This window comes from Hippopotamus amphibius, chromosome 7 (genome assembly GCF_030028045.1).
Source record: "Hippopotamus amphibius kiboko isolate mHipAmp2 chromosome 7, mHipAmp2.hap2, whole genome shotgun sequence".
Classification (NCBI taxonomy): Eukaryota; Metazoa; Chordata; class Mammalia; order Artiodactyla; family Hippopotamidae; genus Hippopotamus; species Hippopotamus amphibius.
In genome coordinates, this window is record NC_080192.1 from 126,686,249 (window position 1) to 126,707,310 (window position 21,062).

At 48.3% G+C, this 21,062-nt stretch overlaps 1 protein-coding gene across 5 annotated transcripts in view; it reads right to left on the reverse strand.

Annotated features, from left to right (window-relative positions):
- PLB1 (phospholipase B1) overlaps positions 1–21,062 on the reverse strand; it is a 209,730-nt gene that overhangs the window by 123,883 nt on the left and 64,785 nt on the right. For 3 of the 5 annotated variants that reach the window (XM_057742730.1, XM_057742728.1, XM_057742727.1), the window contains exon 3: positions 3,273–3,487. In XM_057742730.1, the coding sequence (XP_057598713.1) occupies positions 3,273–3,487 (215 nt within the window). Of the gene's footprint in view, positions 1–3,272; positions 3,488–4,978; positions 5,098–9,609; positions 9,620–21,062 lie in introns of those variants that run through there. The other 2 variants (XM_057742731.1, XM_057742729.1) reach the window with 2 other exon arrangements.

Here is a 21,062-nt window from a genome sequence, read left to right on the forward strand (position 1 = left end):
AGCCTCAGTTTTTGAAGGATACACACACACACACACACAAGAGAAAAAAGAAAAGGCTAAAGAACTATTCTAGATTAAAAGGGTTTAAAGAGGCAGCACAACTAAATGCAATGTGTGATCTTTGGTGAATCTAACAAGCAATGACTGAAAAAATGAACAATATAATAAAAAGTCAATTAACTTAATTCAGCATATTAGCAGATTAGAGTAAATCATACAATCATCTCAATAAGTGCAGAAAAAATGTTAGATAAAATTCAACACCCACTCATGATTTTTTTAAAAACCTCTTAGAAAATTAGGAATAAAATAGAATTTTCTTAGTCTCATAAAGAGTATCTATAGAAAAGTCTGTAGCAAATGGCACATTTACTGACGAAACATTAAACACTTTCCTTTAAAACTTGGGAATAAGAGAAGTGTGCCTCCCACCATCACTACTATGAAAAATCGTAGTGGAGGCACCAGCCAGAACAGTCAGGCAGAAGAAAAAAAAGGTACACAGGTGGAAAAGAGAGCAACCAAACTGTCACCATTGGCAGGACTGTGTATGTAGAAAATTCAAAAGAATATACAGATAACTTATTAAAACTTGTAAGAGTTTAACTCAGTACAAAATAAAAAATTTATTTCTATATACCAATGTTTTCAAAATGACAACATTCCATTTATCATATACCAAAAGTATCATATACCTAAGATTACATTTAACAAAACATATGCAAGACCTCAAGAGAAAACTATAAAGCACTGAGAGGCATTAAAGAAGGTCTAATTATAAGCTTGTGGTTTGGAGGACTCAATATTGTAAAGATGTCTATCTTCCTCTACTTGAGTCATAGTATTAAAAGCAATTTCTATCAAAAGCCCAACAGGTTTTTTTTTGGGGGGGGGGGGCAGGGGGTTGGGGGAGGGGTTGAGTAGGAATGGACAAGTAGTAAAATTTATATGAAAGTTCAAAGCCAAGTCATTTCTAAAGAAGAATTAAAAATAGATAGACTTGTCTCTCCCAAATAATAAAGTTTACTATAAAACTATGGAACTAGGACAATGTGCTGCTGGCACAGGGACAGACAAAGGGACCAATAAAGCAAAACAGAGTTTTAAAACAGATGCAGGCACACATGAGTCCTTTATATAAGAACAGGGGAGGCTCTTCAGCATGGTGAGGAAGCAACTGACTTTTCAATAAATGGCACTGAGACAACCAGGTATCTTCATGAAACAACATAAAACTGGGTTCTCCTCTTAACACTAGTCGCAAAAATCAATCCCAGATGTCTTTAAAAAGACCCAGTGAGAGAAGGAAATTTATAAAGGAAGGAAATGGAGGATAGTATCTTCATGACCTTAAGGCCATAGAGAAGATCTTTAAGAAGACACAAAGAGCACAAACCAGAAAAGATTTAAAAACTTAAGAAAGGGACAGACAATATACAAACAGACAATGGCCAGACCACAGATGACAATACAACCTTGACCCACACACCTGCAGTAGACAGGCAAGGAAGCCCCCCAACCACCCCTGCAGCAATCAGCCTAGAACAGTCAGGACTTGGCCCATGTCTGCAGCTCCCCTACTTTTGTCCCTGCTTCCAACCCAGGACCAACCAGAGAAAGCCAAGTATGCTTCCCAAATGAATCACTTAAGATGCCTGGCTTCTAGTTAGCCACCTGCAGCTAGTTAGCCCCTAGCAACAGCCACCAATCAGAGTACCCCTGAAGCCTTCCCCTTTTGCACCGTCAAGCTTTCCCACTCCCCTGCCTGCCTCAGAGTCTCTGCCAAACGCAAATGATAGCAGCTGCCTCCCTTGTCGGAGCAAACTCGGAATACATGCCTCCATCTGTTCTCATTTGAGTGGTCTTCATTTACTTCCCCCCAGATTAAGAATTTTGCTCACTTAAAGTCTGCATAAAGAGAGGGGAAAGACAAGCTTTAGAACAGAAGGTATTTGTTGGTTATACCAACAAACACCAAGTGCACAGTGTGTACGAAAAACTACAAAAAACAAAAAAACAGGGGCTTTCTAGGTGGCGCAGTGGTTGAGAATTCGCCTGCCAATGCAGGGGACACAGATTCGATCCCTGCTCCAGGAAGATCCCACATGCCAAGGAGCAATGAAGCCCGTGAGCCACAACTACTGAGCTCATGCACTGCCACTACTGAAGCCCATGCGCCTAGAGCCTGTGCTCCACAACGAGAAGCCAAGGCAATGAGGAGCCTGCACACCACAACTAAAAGAAAGCCTGCACACAGCAAAAAAAGACCCAACACAGCCAATTAAATAAATAAATAAATTTATAAAAAATAATCAATGTGGGAAAAAGGACAAACCATAGAAAAAATGGGAAACACACTAGAACAGGCACTTCAGAAAAGAGGAATTCAAATGGTCAATAAACATAAAGATTCCTAAGCCTCAGGAATAATCAGGAAAATGCAATCACCCAGTGCAGGAAGCAGAGCAGGCCCTATCAACCTCCCCTGCCTTGCATCCCGCCCAGAGATTCAGAGAGAGCGGCTGACATGTCCTAGGTAAGTAGCAGAAGTAGCACTTGGACCCCCAGTCAAGCCCCGGCCTCTGTCCCCAGTTCCTCCTCTCCCTCTGGGGGCTCCAGGGAAAGAACTTTCTGTCTCTGGGCCCGGGCCTCTCATTTAGAGAGAGGAACAAATCATCTTTAAGGCCCTCTTCAGTGTAAAAGATTCTGCCTTTCTGAACAAAGGGAGGAAGGAAGAGCCAGGTCTCAGGAGAAGAGGGGCAGAGACACTGTCTTCTAGCCATTAGCTCAGAAGAAATCCAAAGCCCTGGCTGGGAGCACCCTTGCTTCAGTCTGGGTCCGTAGCACTAAAGAACGTGGCGACTCTTCATAATTTATCATCCCCAACTCTGCTTTCCTCTGCCATTTCAGCAAAAACAGACAAAGCCCATGTAATGATCAAAATGTGCTTACCATTAATGGTAGTAGTAGCGGTATTTCCAGGGAGGAAGACCTTCCCTCGGCCACACAGCACAGAGAACTAGAATCTGGATCTTCGAGACTCCTACGCCCATGGCTTGCTCCCCCACCGTGGAGCTGTTGCCCGCTCACGCTTCTCACCTGTGCCAAGACCCGCCTCTTCCCCACAGCCGTGGGCACTTAAGCCTTGGCATTGCAGCAGGCTTGCTCTCACCTGTGCATGTCGTGCTCATGAGACTTCTTCTCCCAAGCTCCGTGCCATAGCAACATGGGACACCATTGGTAGCCCTCTGGGCAAACAAAGGCAGACTTACCTTGCCCCAGAAGCAGCAGCAGCCCCAGGAGGAAAGTGGGTGGCTGCAGCCCCATGCCAGAACCCTCCAGGTGTCTCGGGTACTTGTGTCGATGAAGTGTTTCCGCAGATGGACGGGCTATCACTCTTCCTCCTGTTTTTATGCTTCTCTGTTGTCTGATAGGGCGCCTGTCATAAATTTTACTGTCTTTACCTTTGAAAGCAGGCAGTGGCCAGCTGTAAATGATAAATATTAACATTTAGGCAGATGACTTCTCAAGGTAGATGGGTCAAAGACAGGTGGCATGTTCTAGACAAAGGCTCCAGAAGACCAGGACCACACGGTCCCCTTCGTATGGCCTTCCAGGATATGAGTGCCCAGAAATTGCCAGGGTCATTGGGGGACTGGAAACCACAGGCACTGGGCTGGAATCCCAGGCTGGCCACAGCTGTCAGAGCTTGGGGGCATCCCGTAGGTTAGCCCCAGCTTTTCCGCTGTCAGCTATGGCACTAAAAGCCATGAAAGGAGCGAAAGTACTTTGTGACAACTGTAAACCAAACAGCCACCTTCAAATATAAGGTCTCTTAGCGTGCAATGTGTTTCCACAGTGTCTCGGGAGCACAGCTGGGTTCCCTGGTCTCCATGGTTTTTTCTGACGCCCCTCCCTAGAGCCCTGGGTGGCCGGGAGTGCTGGGCTGAAGTGCGTGCCACACGTTTATTGTCTGCATGTTGAACTGACAGAAGTAAGCCAGAGAGGTGAGCCATGAAGTTTCCTTTGGGCAAATAAAGTCAGAATGCTGGGTTGGGTCTGAACTGGGCATACGGAGCTGGAGTTTAAAGCCTGGGTGACAAAACAACCTTGAGGGTGAAGCTGAAATTTTTTTCCCCACAATTATAGAGAACAATGGCCTTTGGTTAATAGAACAGATGTATTAAATCATGCTTGTATTTTGGCCGCCCTTATGACAGCAAGGCTGAGAGCCTGACTTTTGAGATCTAGCTAGGAGTCTAGAGCTGGCTTCTACTACCCAACTTCAGGTCTTGATCTGCTGATACTTTTCTCAATTGTTTAAAACCATAGTTGGGTTATCTTAAATATAAAGTGAAGACTAAGTGGGCAGCCCTTTGTTTCTAGCCTCCAGATATTAAGATGTCTTCCTTTTTCATCTGCTCAGAAAAATGTGGCTTGTGGGTGACCACTGGTTTAGCCTTGCCAAAGGCTCAGCCTCAGGGCTGCGTGAAGGTCTCAGGTCACACCAGGAGTGTGGAGGCACTCATACAACTTGACCAGCTGCCCATCGGCTGGTCCTGGAGCCTGGCAGAGAGCGGCACACAAGGCAGAGAAGGAAGAAGTAAACTTAAGGCGAGTCTGCAGGGGCCATTTGGGCATAGATGCTTCTGAGCATCTGACACTTGCTGTCTTCACCAAACTGCCCACAAGCTCAATGAGGGACCCAAAGCTGCTGTCCCGCTACAAGAATGTCAGGGGTCTACTCAGCTCCAGGCCACCGGCAGCTTTGAGGAGCATCCCTGAACCTACTTGGACTGAATGAGTGTTCACACATCCTCACTCAAGCTGAGGTCAGTTGGAGGTGGGGTGGGAAGAGCGATGGGAAATGGGCAGTAGTAGCCTGGCTTTGCAGTCCGTGTGTTGCCTTCTGTCTCTTACTGCTTCTCTGCATGACCGCTATGGCCAAGCTGGGCTGCCACACATACCAACCACTCACCTCCTTTCCATTTAGAAAAATCGAGACGTGACTGAATAACATCTTTAACCTTTGTGAGGCATTTTTGTCTAGCACAGACTGAATTCCCTCTTAGATAAGAAATCTTTGAGTCCTGTCAGTGCAATCAAGGAGTCCTCATCAACTGTGAGGCGGTGGGGGAATGACATTTCTCAGGCACTCTTGTCGGCCTCTGTGGTGTGCTCTTCACGTGTGTGACTTAATTAGCCCCGATGACCTATGTGACCTCTTAGCAGCTGTGAAAACAGGGACAAAGGACTTGTCAAAAGCCAAACTCCCGAAGTTTATAAGCTCTTGTTCTCTGATGTTTTTGCTACTAAAATGTCCTATGAGGACATGTCCTAGAGAAGGGAAGATGCTCTATTTCACTTTCTAGCAACAATCAGCAGATGTTCCTTTTGGGAAAAGCATAAGCCCAGGAAACCAAATCTTTTAGGGATGGCCGTCCATGCCTTGGTCAGAAGGCATCATGGTGACTGAAAACGCTGTGTTTGCTGTTGTCCAAGAGTCCACAAGGGGGCGCTAGACCAAGCCTCGTCCACAGGGCCTCTGTGGATTCAAGGGACACGGGCTTCAGAAGAGTATTTTTCAAAGTGAGGGTTACAACCCACTATTATCCCGTGAATTTAATTTGGTGGATGATCAGCCCGTTAAAAAAAATGAATAGGATATAATATACCCGAGGGCACTGCATGTAGTAAGGGTAAGTAATGTTTTGAGAAACTTTCATTTCAGCTATGTATGGTGATGCAATATGTATTTCTAAACATGGATCATAGTAAAAAAAAAAAAAAAAAAATTGAAAACCACTACCTCAGAGAGCAGTAGATCAGATCCACAAAGAAATCCCCAGACTTGAGAAAAAGAAAACAGGTTCTTCCCTCTGATGAAGGATACAGCTACACCAAATTCTTACATGCTGGGAGCTAGAAGTGATCCCTGTGATTGTATCTGGGCTTTGGGAAGAAAGTACAAATCGAGCTTTTTGATGATTGTGAGCAAGGAGTAAATAAAATTATTCTCTTCTTTCGACCAAGGAAAACCTAGTCCCTGGCTTCTGGGTGAGCTCTGCCAGTTGTGGTAGAATGTGTATCTGTCATTTAAGACAAGTATCTATTTTATGCCTATTTTATGCAAGGCCCACAGCTAGAAGAGGAAGGGTACACACCAGAACTGTGGGAGGGGTGGAACCAGGGGTGTCGATTTCAGAATAATCTGCACGTATGCCAGTCATGCCCTGAGAATTTTCTGCCCCACCTTTTCTGAAGCACCTACTTGCCTTCACCATGATGGCCTTGTGTCACTTTCTCCTGCATAGAAATGGCCCCATGATCCTGGTGGGCTTCCTGAGGGAGAGGTTGGGGCTTTCTCTTCCTGCTGTCTTGGCACCCCTGAAACCCCTCCCCACCAGACCACCTAGCTTGGTGTCCTGCATATACCAGGCCCTCAACAAATCTTCATTCTTTGTTGAATAGTCTCCAAGGGCAAATAGACAGTGGGTCTAACCAAGCCTATGTTCTCCAAGCCCTTCCCAGTCACAGAATTAAAAGGAGACTTAGATTAGGCATCTCCAAACCTGAGTGTTACCTAGATGCCAGTGTTCCTATGGATACAATATGCAAGCCTATGTGTACACACATGGGCAAAACAGTGTCCAGTGCAAGTAACTGAGTAGATTTAGCTTCCCAGGGGCAGCAGATTTTTTTATAATCAATATGATAAAGATAAGAAGAAGAGTTTAATTAAGGAATGAAAAAGTAAGAGACAAAATGAAAAAGGGATGAGCAATGTATGTCTAGAAAAAATATGACTTTGAAATGTCACAGCCTTATTAATAAAAAGAGGAACAGGACAAATCCCAGTAGAACATACACTCCATGAGACCTGGCCTCCTTGTTCTTTGCTGTGTCCCCAGCAGTTGGCATATAGCCTACTGTAGCAGGCATTCATTAAATGTTGAATGAATAAATAAATGAATGGACGAAAGTCAGAATAAGAGACTGAGACTACTATAAAAATATCAGCTCAACAGGACAGAAAAGAAAAGATGAAAGGAGTACACATCATGTTTTAGGACAGAACACTGAGGAGAAAGAGAGAGGCACGGTGCTCCAGTATCTTGAAGCATGATGGGAAAAAATAATGGAGAAGCAACACTGAAGCTCACAGCCCATGGTCCTCCCCAAGGTCACACCGTTATTCTCCCACCTAGTGGTTCTCAAGCCTGGCTGCACATTGGAATCACCTGGAGAGATTTCAAGAAAAATATCTGTGCCTGGGCTTTATCCTCGGACATTCAGAATTAATTGGCTAGACTGGGACTTGGGCATCAAGTTCAAAGACAAATTCTGGTGGAGCCAGGCCTGCCCAGTGCCCAGCACTGAGGGATGAAGGGGGTTTCATCTCCGGTCAAGAAAAAGGTCCATGGGACGTGGCTTGATGCCAGAACAGGCTATGAATGCTGGCAGAGTCAGACCGACCTGGCAGCCTCTCCTGAGAGGAAATCCATGGGAACACACTGGGTAGAACGCTGGAGCTTCCCTCCGAGGTCAGGAGTAGGTAGGGAAAGGGCCAGATTCTGGTGCCTGGAGAGGCCCACTCATTGGGCACAGGATATGTGGGCTACAGGTCCAGATCAACCATGATGCCCATTACCACCTGCAAGCATTTCCTCTTCCTTGCATCTTGGTTTCCTGATCTGGGAAATTGACAGCATGAAGTCCATGCTCTCACGTGCAGCGTGGAGAACATGACCACAGCAGGTGGGGAAGGGGTGAGACAAGCTGCCTACTTCAAGCATACAGGGTGCCCCCCTCCAGGACAGCCCTTCGTGAAGAGAAGGGCACCATCGCCAACTGGCCACCATTTACAGATGGGGAGCGTGAGGCCCCCACAGCATCCTTCCTGACATCCTCCAAACCACATGCTACTCTGCTTATTGGTCCCTCTCTCCCCTTTCTCATCCATCATCTCCAGACCCTGAGCCCCCCAAGACCCCCCAGTGCTTCCCAACCTTTATGCTTCCCAGCACATGGAAAATGGTATTTGCACAACACAGAGAGTGAGCAAATGGAGCAATCTGCAGCCTGAGATGATCAGCTGGGACAGCCCCCAAGCTCCTTCCCCACTCCCCACACCAAGCAGGGCTGGGGGTTGGGGGGGGATTGTCAATGCTTTCCCCAATCTATACACCTTAGTGCGCCTTCACCCAGGTAAAGACTTGAACAGCATTTGTTAAGCACCTGCTAGGTGCCAGGCATCTTCTAATCCAACTCATAAATGTTATCTCATTGAATACCAGATACATTCATGGGGGTTAAAAGCCTCAACTAAGGCCACCCAACCAGTAAGTTGTCAAGAGGAGGTTCTGACCCAAGTATCCTATCTCTACATCTGTTAGTTTCTCCCCAGTGTGACTGAGAGAAGAGCCTGGTGAAATGGACTTAAATATCCTTCCAGAGGGAAGCCCAGGAAGGCGGTTGATTGTGCGTTGGTGGAGGGCAGTCTTTGGTTCGTGCACCCAGTTGGGCAGGAGTCTGGCAATGTGACAGTTTCCTCCTGGGCACCAAGTCTGAGCAAACCACCCAGCCTGACCACCTCACTAACCTGTGGAGGAGGTGTTGTCCTCCTTGGCGCCATCTCAGGAAGACCAGCAAACCAAATAGGGATGCTCTGGCTATGACCTCCTTCCCCCTCCTGGGGAGGATCCCACCCAGAGGTAGGAAAGCAGCAGGGATTAGGTCAGAACTGGTCAGAGGGCACCCGACCCTTATGGCCATCTAGTCAGTCCCCTCCACACCCATGGTACAGAGGAGGAGACAGAGACAAAGAAAGCAGGAGGGCCAGTCTTGACTAAGGGCCTGAGCTAGGTCTTGGATTCCCTGATTCAAGTCCAGGGCTCTTTCCCCACTCATAAAATAGGGCTAAAGCACCCCAACCACTTGCAGCAATGGAATTTTTAGGCCAGTTTTACAGATGAGAAATGAAAACCCCAGATTAGTAACTTGCCCAGTTGCTCAGCTACTCAGGGTAGAACCCGGAGCGCTTGCCCTCTCTACCATAGCCCAGGGGTGGCCAAGTTCAAGTCAGAAAGACTCAGCACAGGGCCCACATCTCCAGTCTAGGAAGGGGGTGCCCATGGAGACAGGCCAGCCAGCATGGCCAGTAGGCACTGGAACACAGGAGGAGCTCTTCTCTGGATCTTCCAGAACTGAGATTCCCCAGGGATAGGGCCAGGGGCGTGCCCTGGGGGACAGCAGTGGTGTGAGAGTACTCTGCCCACTGGTGGGGGTCGGGGGGGGGGGGGTCCCAAGGGAACTGTGCTACGTGGCTCAGCTTTCCCTTATCACGTTCCTTTTGCATCCTTTGAGAGGTATGGTCTGTTCTTCAAATCCAAAGGGAATAATCAGTCTCCTGGTCTTTCCTGGGAATCTCACATGCTTAAGACCATGGTGGGAGGCTCCTGGTTCCCACAGCCCCATCCAACATGGCCTGACCCCTCATGCCTCCCTGGCCTGTGTTCAGAGCAGACCACCTGCCTGGGAGGGCTTCTCCTGGACCAGGGACCCAGAGAAGGAAGAGAGCCCCTCTACCACCAAATCCAGGCAGCTTACCGGCTGTCGACCTCTCTCCATCCACACGGCCGGTCCGGAATGGGGCCTCCGGGCCTCTGGCTGTGGGGCAGGGAATGGCTGTGACCTGGCGTCACCAGCTTGCTGTGGGGCTGGGCCGTCAGCCACCCCCACACACACTCGCGTGGTGTTAATAACTTCAATAATAATGATGATACACAAATGCGTTTGCTTGGCTGGCTCCCTGTTTACCTTTGATGGGCATCACCTGGGGAGACAGCCGTGCGAGTGGGTGGGGAGTGGGTGGGGACGGGTCCTCTGTCCCAGGGCGCTGATGCAGATGGACCTGCTGGGCCACATGGGGCTGGGCGGGCAGATCTGCGCTGAGCTCCAGCCATCAGCCCAGCGAGGCCTGGACTGGGGACAGCCCTGAGGAGCTTCGTCACCGCAGGTTCTGTTTTCCAGGGAGTCATCACCGCAGGTTCTGTTTTCCAGGGAGCACCTGTGTGCCTCTCTTCAGGGCACTGCTGGCTGAGGTGGGCCAGCCTGCTGTCCTTTCTTCTTTCTCTGATTCTGGAAGGACTTTATTTATCACTGGAGGGTTATAACCGGTTAGAACCCAGAAGAGAAAACCTGAGGAAAAGGAATTTTCAAATTCCTAATTTTCTCCATTCGAATCCCTACATATTTTCATACTGTACCATTACTAAAGACAGACTCTGATAAACCACAGAAATGTTTAGAAGTTTGCCCCAGATCACACAGAGAGCAGGTGGTGAGGCCAGATTTTTAATTCCGTTTTTTTCTGACCCAAAAGCCAGTTTTCTTAACCCAAGACACAGCACTTCCTTACTTTCGTTCATTTTATCTTGCTCCTTGATTGACCCCGTAGGCCTCTTAGGCGGCAAACGCATGTGACCAGGAACACCCAGGGCTGTGGGCCTTAATCGCAGGCTCTCCAGAAAGCTGCCGGAAGCTCAGCGTGGTCTCTGTGGAAACGCTGGATACCTCCTCCTTCTCCCCACTTACTTTCTTCTTTGCTCTGGGAGCCACATGGACCCAAGTTTCCAACTGTCCCGCTCTGCTGACATTGAGATCCAGGTTTTCTTAAGCAGAGTAAGGCTTCAAGCTCTTGACTTTAGCATCCCTGCCCTGGATTCCTGTACCAATCCCTGCAGGCTGGCCACTCCGACCCCAGCCCATCCCCAAGGTGGGGTGACCTTTTAAAACCCTTTCCACTCGCTCGTCTCCCCCGCCCTCCACCGTGGCTTCTGCTCCCACTGCTCTACCAGACATCCCTAAGATCAACAATTTGTTCCGTCCAGTGGACAGTGAGGCCCTCAGACCTCATCCCACCTGACACCTCAGCAGCATTTAAGAGCTGACTGTGACCCCTCTTCTCAGAAAATGCTGTTCTTGGCCTGCCTGCCTCTAGTTTCCTGCTTTCTTCTCTCCCGCTGTTCCTTTTCAGCCTCCTTTGCCGGCTCCCCCTCTGACGCTGGAGCTCCTCAGGACTCTGGCCTGGACCCTCCTGCCTCTGTCTCCCAAGGTGACCTCACCCCCCACCTCCATCCCCACCCCATGGCTTCACTTAAAACCTGTACATCGATGACTCCTACATTTCAATTTCCAGCCAGCCCTCTCTTCCAACCTTCAAACCCCATAAACTCATTGATGCATTGACTCAGCATCTCCACTCTGTTTCATAAGACCTCAAACTCAAGGAGTTAAGAATGGAATGTATGATCTTCCCGCACTCATCTGTACTCCTACAGGAAATGGCAACAGAGGTTGTAGACTGACCCAAGAATGATTCTTGAAAGCTTCATCTCTTCAGCCCCAACACATCATTCATTGCTGAGTCCCATCAATTCTAGACCCTAAATCACCTCATGACCCCACTCATCATTCTCCATCTTCGCTGCCCCACCCCGGGCCCATGTCACCATCTCTGCTCCTGTGAATGGCCGTAGTAGCTGCTCCATGTCCCCTCTTGCTAGGTCCAATATATGTATATATTTTTTCAAACAACAGCCTGAAGGATCCTTTCAAAGTGCAAGTCTGATGTCACGCCCTCATATAAATCCTTTGACAGCTTCCCACTGCCCTTTGGACAAAGTCTAACCATCTTGGCATGCTTTGTAAGGCCCTGCATGTCCTTCCTCCTCCCTCTAGCCTTCAGCCCCCCTCCACCCTTTTTCTTGGACCCCAGGCTTGCTGGGCTCCTTTCACTTGCCTGAACATGTCATCCTTTTTGCCACCTCAGAGCCTTAACACATGCTGTTCCCTCTGCCTGGAACTCTCAGGTCACACCAATCCCCGCCCCACCTCCTGGCCTCACTAACTCTCCTTCCAGGCTCAGCATAAATATTTCTTCCAAAATGCTTTCTCTAGCCCAGCCAATGTCAGGCCCTGTCTCATGGTTCCCTGGCCTTCCTTCTCCTCCAATACTCAACACACTTGGAATTGCTTGTTCAAAGTCTACCCTGTCCTTCTGATCGTGAACTCCAGGAGGACAAGGGCCAAATGGTTCTCTGCTGTGTCCTTAGCACTTAGCACAGTGAGCAGATGCTCAACAATTGCTACATTGATGAAAATACCCAGCCTGGCTCCAGTCATCCTCCAGAGCCCCTGGTGAACAGAATCCAGGGCTACCTCAAGGCAGATTAACTGCTCCTGCCCTCTCTGTAGCTGCATTACATCACTTACTTAATTTTGTCAGCCATCCAAACCTTGACCTATTGGAACAGCCTGCACAGAAGGGCCTGCACGGTCCCTGCAAAGTCCCATTGCAGCTTTGCACACAGGAGGAAACTGTGTCCCAAGAATTGCACTGTTGGGAAAGTAAGGGAGCCCTGCTTGGTCTCTGCCTGGCCCAGGTATCTTCCAATGCTTAAGAAATCTCTCAAAATAATCCTCCTGAAAAGAAAACCAAAAAAACAGGAAAATCTGAAAATTTCCCAGTCTTATAAATCATGAATAGTTAACTAATGAAGGATAGCCCAACAGACTTGAAGGTCAATCAAAGTCTCCCTTGTTTCCAAAATCCCCCCAAAGAGAATGCTTGCCAATCAGAGACTGCCAGTATTTCCTCTGTCCTTCTCTATGAAACTTATTCTTCTTTCAGACACCTTTGAACCCCTGCTGAAACGAAAGTGACTGCAGATTGTTCCCTGTGGCTGCAAGTTTATAAATAAACAGACTTGACTAATTTTATCTTGGCTTTTGCTTGATTTTTCTGATGGTAATCTTGGTGCCATGACTCAGATCCAGCCTGACCTGCATGTCACTGTGGACCGTGGCTCTCATCCAGGTGTGGTGCCCACCAAGGCCCCTTGAGCCTCACTGCCCGTGGACCATCCTCCACATTGACACGTCAGTCTGCGTGGGACCTCAATTCCACTCTCCTCAGTTGTTTTATTCACTTGTCGAATCCTGGATGTTTATGTTTGGTTAGGGTTCCCCTTTAGAGCTGCATCCTTGGTGACTTGCTTCCTCCTGTCCCTTTGTTCTGTCCTGTGTCCTTGAGTGTTATTTTGTCTTGAGGAGGAAGGACACAGTGGAGTGCAGGCGTCATTCCTATAAGCTGGCTGTTTGAACCAGCCTCATCGAATAGGGATTTTGCAGTTCTCTCCAGATCACCACCCTCCGAGGGCAGATAGTGCTGTAAGTCACCAATAAAACCAAATAAGAATGTCCTCGCATCCTGGCTGTTTGTCCTGGGAGCTCAGTTTTGCTTCAGAGAGAGCATTCTTTCTCTCTGATGTATTCTACCTGCCAGGGACTCCAGGAGTTGAGTCTGTGTTCAGAGGCGGCTGACTACGAGGTCAGGGGCCCAAGACACAAGATTGTAGGAGCAACTTCAGCTGACTGTAGCTTTCAGCTGACGGTAGCCAGGAGTCTTCTCAATCCATCCTGTATCCCCTCCAGCAGAACTTCACCAAGGATGACTCGGGCCCTCAATGGACACTTACTTCTTTTTGTTGAAGTATAGTCACGGTGCAATACTGCAGAAGTTATGAGTGTACAATATAGTGATTCACAATTTTTAAAGATTATATTCCATTTATAGTTATCATAAGATATTGGCTATCTTCCCCATGTTGTACAACTCATCCTTGTAGCTTATTTTATACCTAATAGTTTTGTACCTCTTATTGCCCTACCCCTATATTGCCCCTCCCCCCTTCCCCCTCCCCACTGGTAACCACCGGTTTGTTCTCTATATCTGTGAGTCTGCTTCTTTTTTGTTATATTCACTAGTTTGTTGTATTTTTTACATTCTGCGTATGTGACATCAAAACTGATTGGGTCAAGAGAATGAGAATACAAGCCATAGAAAGGGAGAAAATATTTGCAAAAGACATATCTGATATAGGACTGTCATCTTAAATACAATAAAGAAATTCCTAAAACTCAACCATAAGAATATGAACAATCTAATTAAACAATTGGACAAAACACCTGAGTGGATACCTCACCAGAAGACATACAAATGAAAAATGAGCATATGAAAAGATGCTTAATATCACATATTAGGGAAATGCAAACTAAAATCCACTACACACTTATTCTAGCCAAAATACAAAACACTGACAACATCAAAAGCTGGTGAGGATGTGGAGCAACAGGAACTCTCATTCACTGCTGGTGGGCGTGCAAAATGGTACAGCCACTTGGGAAGACAGTTTGCCAGTTTCCTACAAAAATTAAACATACCCTTGCCATATGATCCAGCAATCACACTCCTTGATATTTACTCAAAAGAATTAAAAATGTATGTCTACGCAGAAACCAGCTCATGGATGTTTATAGCAGCTTTCTTCATAATTGCCCACACTTGAAAGCAACCAAGCAACCAAGATGTCCTTCAATAGGTGGACGGAGAAATAAACTGTGGTACATCCATACCATGGAATACTATTCAGCACTAAAAGAACGGAGAGATCAAGCCACAAAAAGACACGAAGGAACCCTAAATGCATGTCACTAAGTGAAAGAAGCCAGTCTGAAAGGGTTACATACTGTGTGATTCTAACCATGTGACATCCTGGAAACAGCAGAACTATGGAGACAGGGAGAAGATCACTGGTTACCAGGGGTGTAGGGGGAGAGAGGAATGTATAGGCAGAGTCTGGGGGATGTCTAGGTCAATGAAACTATTCTGTATGATATTATGATGGTGGATGCATGTTATTCCACATTTATCTAAAGCCAGATTGTACAAGATTCACCACGAATGAATCCTAATGTAAACTGTGGACTCTGGGTGACCATGCTGTGTCAGTGTTGCTTCGTGGACTCTAACGAATGTACCCCTCTGCTGGGGGATGTGGATGGTGGGGGCGGCTGTGCGTGCGGGGGTCCATGGCATATATGGGAACTCACTGTATTTTCTTCTCAATTTTGTGTGAACCTAAAATTGCTCTGAAAAATAAAGTCTACTGAAAAAATTAAAGAACATAAACATTGATGACATCTTGATTCAGTGTAGTACGCAGAGAAAAGGTGAATCCAAAGGGAGATTTGTAGGGACAGACTAGAAATTACTTTCCAACAAGATTCAGCAGTCAGTCTCAATGCTGATATAGCAGCAGTCCTCTGAAATCTGAAATTAGAGACCCGGTTTGCAAGCAAAAAGCAGAATGAGAGATAGACCCTTGTCTAGACTATAACACCTAGTGGAATACTTTGAAAGGACTTTGAAACAGAAACAATATAAAATGCAAAATAAATGCATGACTTTGCAGATAAAACAATTAGGTGGTCTAATTCTAATTGGCCTCGGATTGATAAAGATGCCCATAAATACTGTAAAAGAAGGGACACTGGGAAAAAAAGACTGAGCTTATGTACTCTGTCTTGTTAGGGGAACCCCCTTCCTGGTGTCTCATGCAGTTGCCTAGAGGCAGGCCGTCTCCTAGGTGATACTCCCTGCCCTGAATTCCTTGCACCTTGGCTCAGATGGCCTGACTGGAAACTTCTGCCTCCTCTTGGAGGCCCCTGGGCCAACTGTTGCCTAAATTATGGCTGAGACAGAAGCATTGGATCTGGAGCTGGATCTCACAAGCCCTGCAAACCCTCTGCCTGCTGTCTGCTGGGCTCGATATACCCATGGGGGGAGCCAAGCCCCTGGGCCTCCCTGGCTGCCCTGCATGGTCTTGGGGAACCACTGTGTTTTTCATCCAAGTTTTCAGGCATACTCTACATACCAACCTTCCTCAGCCTGGCAATAGCTGGCTGAAGGTCTGTGTGTAAGTAGGATGGTCAAAAAGGACATTAGGATAGAAAGAGAGCTTAGAGAATAAAGAGCTTAGAAGATCTAGTTTTCCACTCAAGATATAATCCAGGACTAACAACACTGGCAGCTTGTTAGAAAGCTGGGTCCTCAGGCTCACCCAAGACCCGCTGAATCAAGAAGCAGATAGTAAGGAGGTCCCCAGATGCTTTGTGCACGCGTTAAAGAAGCTCTGATCTAGAACAGTGGTTCTCAAACCTTGCTGCATATTAGAGTTGCCTAGAGCACTTTAAAAAATGACTGAAAAAGAGCCCTGTCCCGACCAGTAGAATAAGAATCTCCAGGAGGCGGCCCAGGCACTGTTCTTGCTGGTGTTATTTCATTGTGTTATTGGTGGTGGTGGTTAGCGTTTCCCAGGTGATTCAGGTGAATAACTCCCAGATTGAGAACCTGCAGCACCCCAACCTTTTTATTTCAGAGGAGGGAAAGCAAAGGCCCAGAGAAGGGGAGTCAGGGCCCCTGACTGCTGGTGCAGAGCTTCCCTACCACCCTGACTTGTGCCCCTTCTCATAACCCAGTGAGACTCGTTGCAGCCCCTCTTGAGTACAGGGACTTGGCAGCATCAACACCTGTATAGCATCCCAGTTCTTTTGAACAAAGCATCTGTTGTTTGAAATATTGGAAAGTCTGTAACTGTCCATCACTAGGAAAGTGGTTGAATAAGCTGTGGTATGGCCACACTGTGGAATACTATACAGCAAAGAAAAAGAACTGGGTGGCTCACACCTACCAACAAAGGTTTTCAGGATATAAGGCTGAGTGAAGAAACTAAGAAGATAAAGATATATATATACAGTGAGAGAGCTTTTTTGTAAATGAGAATGAGAAAAAACAAACAAACAAACAAAACTAATAAAATACTGTATTTTTCCTATAGGGCTGGTGGAACCAGAGAGACCCTGTGTGGCCAGGCCAAGGAGGCACGGCCTGTGGCAGAAAACCACAGGGTAAAGAACCTCAGCAATATGAGAGGCTCCAAATTGGCCACAGACTCCCCTGCCAGAGAATCTGGTGATACCCGAGGGTAGGGCGCCAAGGCCAGACACAGTTGTAAAAAGTCCATCAGGCCCTTCCCTGCCCTCCCTCGCCTTCCAGCCTGTGCCCTCCACCCAGGAATAGCTGAGCTCTCCCAGAAGGGGGGAAGGAGGTGGAGAGAGAAGGGGACTATTTCATTTCCTTTGACCCACAACTTCCCCAGCCTGACTGGAACGAAGTTGGGTGTTTTGATATCTCTCCTACGGTGCTGGATATTTTATTGCATAAGAGCGATGAGAAAATCAGTGGGAGCTGCCGGGGGTTTCCCTGCAGGGAAGAATGAATCCAAGGAAATATTTGCAGGTGCTGATAAGAGAGAATAAATGTGCTTTCTCCTTGTGCCGTATGTCCAGCCCATGCGGCGCTGAGTCACCTGGGTTGTCACCTGCCTACGGAGCTAGTGGCCTAAGCTTCCCCAAACACCCACAGCTTCTTCCTGGTGCCCAGCCGGAGCCTTCTCTTTATCTCTTTTGGTTTCAAGCTGCAGCCCAGCTTGTCTGATCTGGAAATTTCCTCTGCCTCCTTTGAGGGTTTCAGGTGGTGGGTGTCACACAAGCTCTTCTCCGGCACCCCAGATCTTTCAGGAACCAGACCTCGCCTGTGTGCCATGGGGGCCCCGCCTCGGAGCCCTGCCAGCCCGAGGGCTCTGATATAGCAGCAGCTGGTAACATTCCCATCCCAATGGGGGCTCAGAGACCTGGCCATGCTGAGCACTGCCCCGAAGAGGAGCCTTCTCTCCCTGAGTCTGTCTCAGCTGCTTCTGCCAGTGAGACCCCACCTGCCCAAAGGCTTCCAGGCTCCCTGGAATTGCTGGTAAGCTGGTGTCTTGAAAGAGGAAGCGTCTGAGTCTCCAGAGTGTGGTAGTGATTTGGAAAGAACCCCGAGAACCACCCACTTTGTGATCACAACTCAAAGCAGACTCTCCTTCCTCCCGTCCCATACTGCCAAGCGACAAAGCAATTCTCCCCTCAATTTCAAGGCCAAGTCCCTTGGTCAGCATCTCTTCTTTCCCTGTGACCGTCACCTCCCTGGAGCCTTGTGCTCCAGGCCCTCTTCCCTTCCCCCTCCCTCAATCCACTGACCCCCAATGCCGGCCTAGGTACTCGCATTTTACCCAGCACAGGACAACGTGCATCTGCCCTGTAGCTCGGTGACCCAGGAGCATCATCCCTGAGAGAAGCCTAAGGGCCAACACACGCTTCCTGAGCTACCCCTATGTGCCCCGTGAGGCCCCTGACCTCACAGAGCTTATATTTTAGGCAGGTAGAGAGGGAAACCTGAGTTAGTTTTACAAACGCATATAAGATGATACTATGGAAATGTGTGGCCAGGGGCCCTCTCCCGGCTCATTTCAAGGCTCTGTGATTCGTGGGACCCTGGGAAAATCCTGGGTGGCTGCAAAGCAGAGGGAAGGGAGGCTGAGGCAGAGCAGGGAGGACGGGCTATTCGAGCCTTACAGGCCTCGGTCCCACCTGGGACTTTACCCTTAGAGAAACAAAGAGCTAATAAAGGGTCATCAATGGGAAAGTGACAGGATCTGCCTAATGTTAAAAAGGGGACTGATGGCTGTGCAGAGTAGGGACCACAGGGAGACAAGGAGGAGAGCTGGGAGCCCAGTCAGGAGGCTGTTACCCCTTGAGCAGGAGTAGAGGAGACTCGAAGCAGGCTGAGGGTGGTGGGGATGGAGAGAAGTGAGTAGAGAGATGCTCAGGAAGTAAAACCGATGGATTAAGTGTGAGGCGGGAGGGAAAACAACGCCTCAATTTCTGGCCTGTGCGCTGGCATGGAAGGTGGTTCATGTGCCAAGTAGGGACTGCTGGGCTGGGAGGCGGTTTCTGGAAGAATACTGAGGGAACTCATAAACTCAGGTTTGGACATGCAGGAGATGCCAAAGAGGTAGCAGATAAATGGATCGAAAACTCTGAAGAGAACTCTGGACCAGAGTTATGCGGGAGTAAGATGGCTATTCCAGATGCGGTGGGATGAGTCTGCCCAGGAAGAGAGGATGGAAGGGGGAAAAGAGAAAACTTCAATGACTGCATCCTAAGGAACTCCAACATTTAATGATCAGCTATAGATGAAAAGACCTACAAAGGAGACAGAGAAAAACTGTCCAGGGAAGTAGAAGGTTTGTGTCATGGAGAGAAGAGTGTTTCCAGCACTGGGATGCTGCTGAGAAGGCAAGGATCTGAGACCTGGGAAATTGGGTTTTAGCAAAGGGGGTGTCGCTGGCTTCATGGTGTACCTTGGAGCCTCGGCTCAGCTCTGCCCCTGGAGGCACCTATGCCCCACCTGGGGCTTCTGTTTACCAGTCAATGGAGGAAGAAGTTTGGATCATCACCAGAGTTCCTCCCAGCCAAGCATCATTCCAGAGAAACATCATGCTGGAGGCACGCTTCAGCTCCTGCCTGGCCCTGCTCCCCACCTGCATCTCACTGCATCCTCTGGGTATGTTTTGGGGTCACATTCCTAGAGCCACAGGGCCCATGTGTGGGTGGGAGGGAATTCCCATTCATTCGATGTTCTGTGAGTGCTGGGCCTTCTGTGAGCCAATTTTAGGTATTTTGTGGGAGACAGAAAAGATATAAGATGCAATCCCTACCCTCAAAAACTCTATCATCTCTTTGGGGAGATAAGATGAGCATACACAAAAGATAAAGCCTAGAGACTGTATAAGTAAGAGGAAAAAGCACATAAGAGTACATAGGGCCACCGAGCAGAGAATGAAGGGTGGGCCCCTGCAGGAAAGCTGCTTAGAGTAGGCAAATCTTGAGCCTGTTCTGGAAGAAGTGATGTGCACTCGTCAGAAGAGCTTGGGCAAAGGCAGGGAGGTGAGCCATGAGCATACTGGTAGAGGGCTGGCCGGTAGGTCTGACAGGATGGAGCGGGGAGTCCCCGAGATGGGGAGGCATGGGCATGGCTGCTTCCATCTGGGTCCAGGGCATAGACCCTGCCCAGGACAGAGCCCCTGGACAAGTCACTTCATGTCTTCTAAGTCTGTTTCCCAATCTATAAAAGGAAGGGCTAATGCATACCTGAGAAAACTGAGGATGAAATGAAGCCAGGTGTAACAGGTGCTCAATGCAACACGTGGTTCCTGGCAGAGACTCAGAAATGTTTACTATGGGAGCTTGTTTCCAGTCAGTTCCTACCAGCTGTGATGTCACCCTCCTTTGAAGCTCTAGAACATTTTGGATCTCTCTGTCAGCACCCAAACTGGCCATCTATTATAGTTGACAAACTTCCCTAAAGCAGCAACTGATTTTGTGCCCCTTTGGGTGCTACACAGTAGGTATTTGTTGGATGGAAATGAGGATGGACCAGTAATGACCCATCCTGGGAAGAACAAACACTTCCCTGTGGCTAGAGATACCCCAAAACCAACAAAGGCCAGCAGCTGCCTTCTCACCTCGAAACTACCTCACCACCTGGCCTCACACCTCATCCCAATGCATTGGGCTACTTTTGCCACCTCCCAGTTCCTTCTGTCCCTCCAACACAGTGACTTTGGGCAGGAATAGGCCTGGCTGAGCAGAGAAGACTTCTAACAACGGCCAAAGAAGAAGCTGTGCCCCAGTGGCTCCTGCCTTGCCAGCTTGGCCACTCCACATGGCCTCAGGTCTTTGCACTGTGCAACTGGAATGCCACGCTCGGGGATTTTCCTTCCCAAGGCCTCTGGTGTCCTCTCCCACCAGGTGACCTCAGATGGAGCCACCTCCGTCCAGTAGAAATGTTAGCCTGGATGGTCCCCAGCGAGCAGGGAGCAAGTGCTCGAGGCAGCTCACAACTGCCCACCTCCTCCCAGCAACCTTCAAGCTCTGCCTATAGAGGAATATGTGTGGAGGATGGGCCCATGCTGTCCTGTCACACCACTCCTCACCCCAGGACAATAGGGGTCAACTTATAGATGCCCATACACCTCAAGGCAAAGAGAATCTGCTCAGGGTGGCAAAGCAGAGTCTTTCCTTATTCAATCCCCTTCCTCTGGGATGAGAGACTAAAATGATCAGACAGGCCAGGGATACCATCCACACAAAGAGGCGGGGTGAGCTCTTGGTCACGGGGACAGGACCTTACTGGAAAGTTGAGTGGGGGATGGGTTTATCAGCAGGCCAGGAACCTCCCCAACCTAGCAGATTCCCTAGAACCCCAAGATAAATTT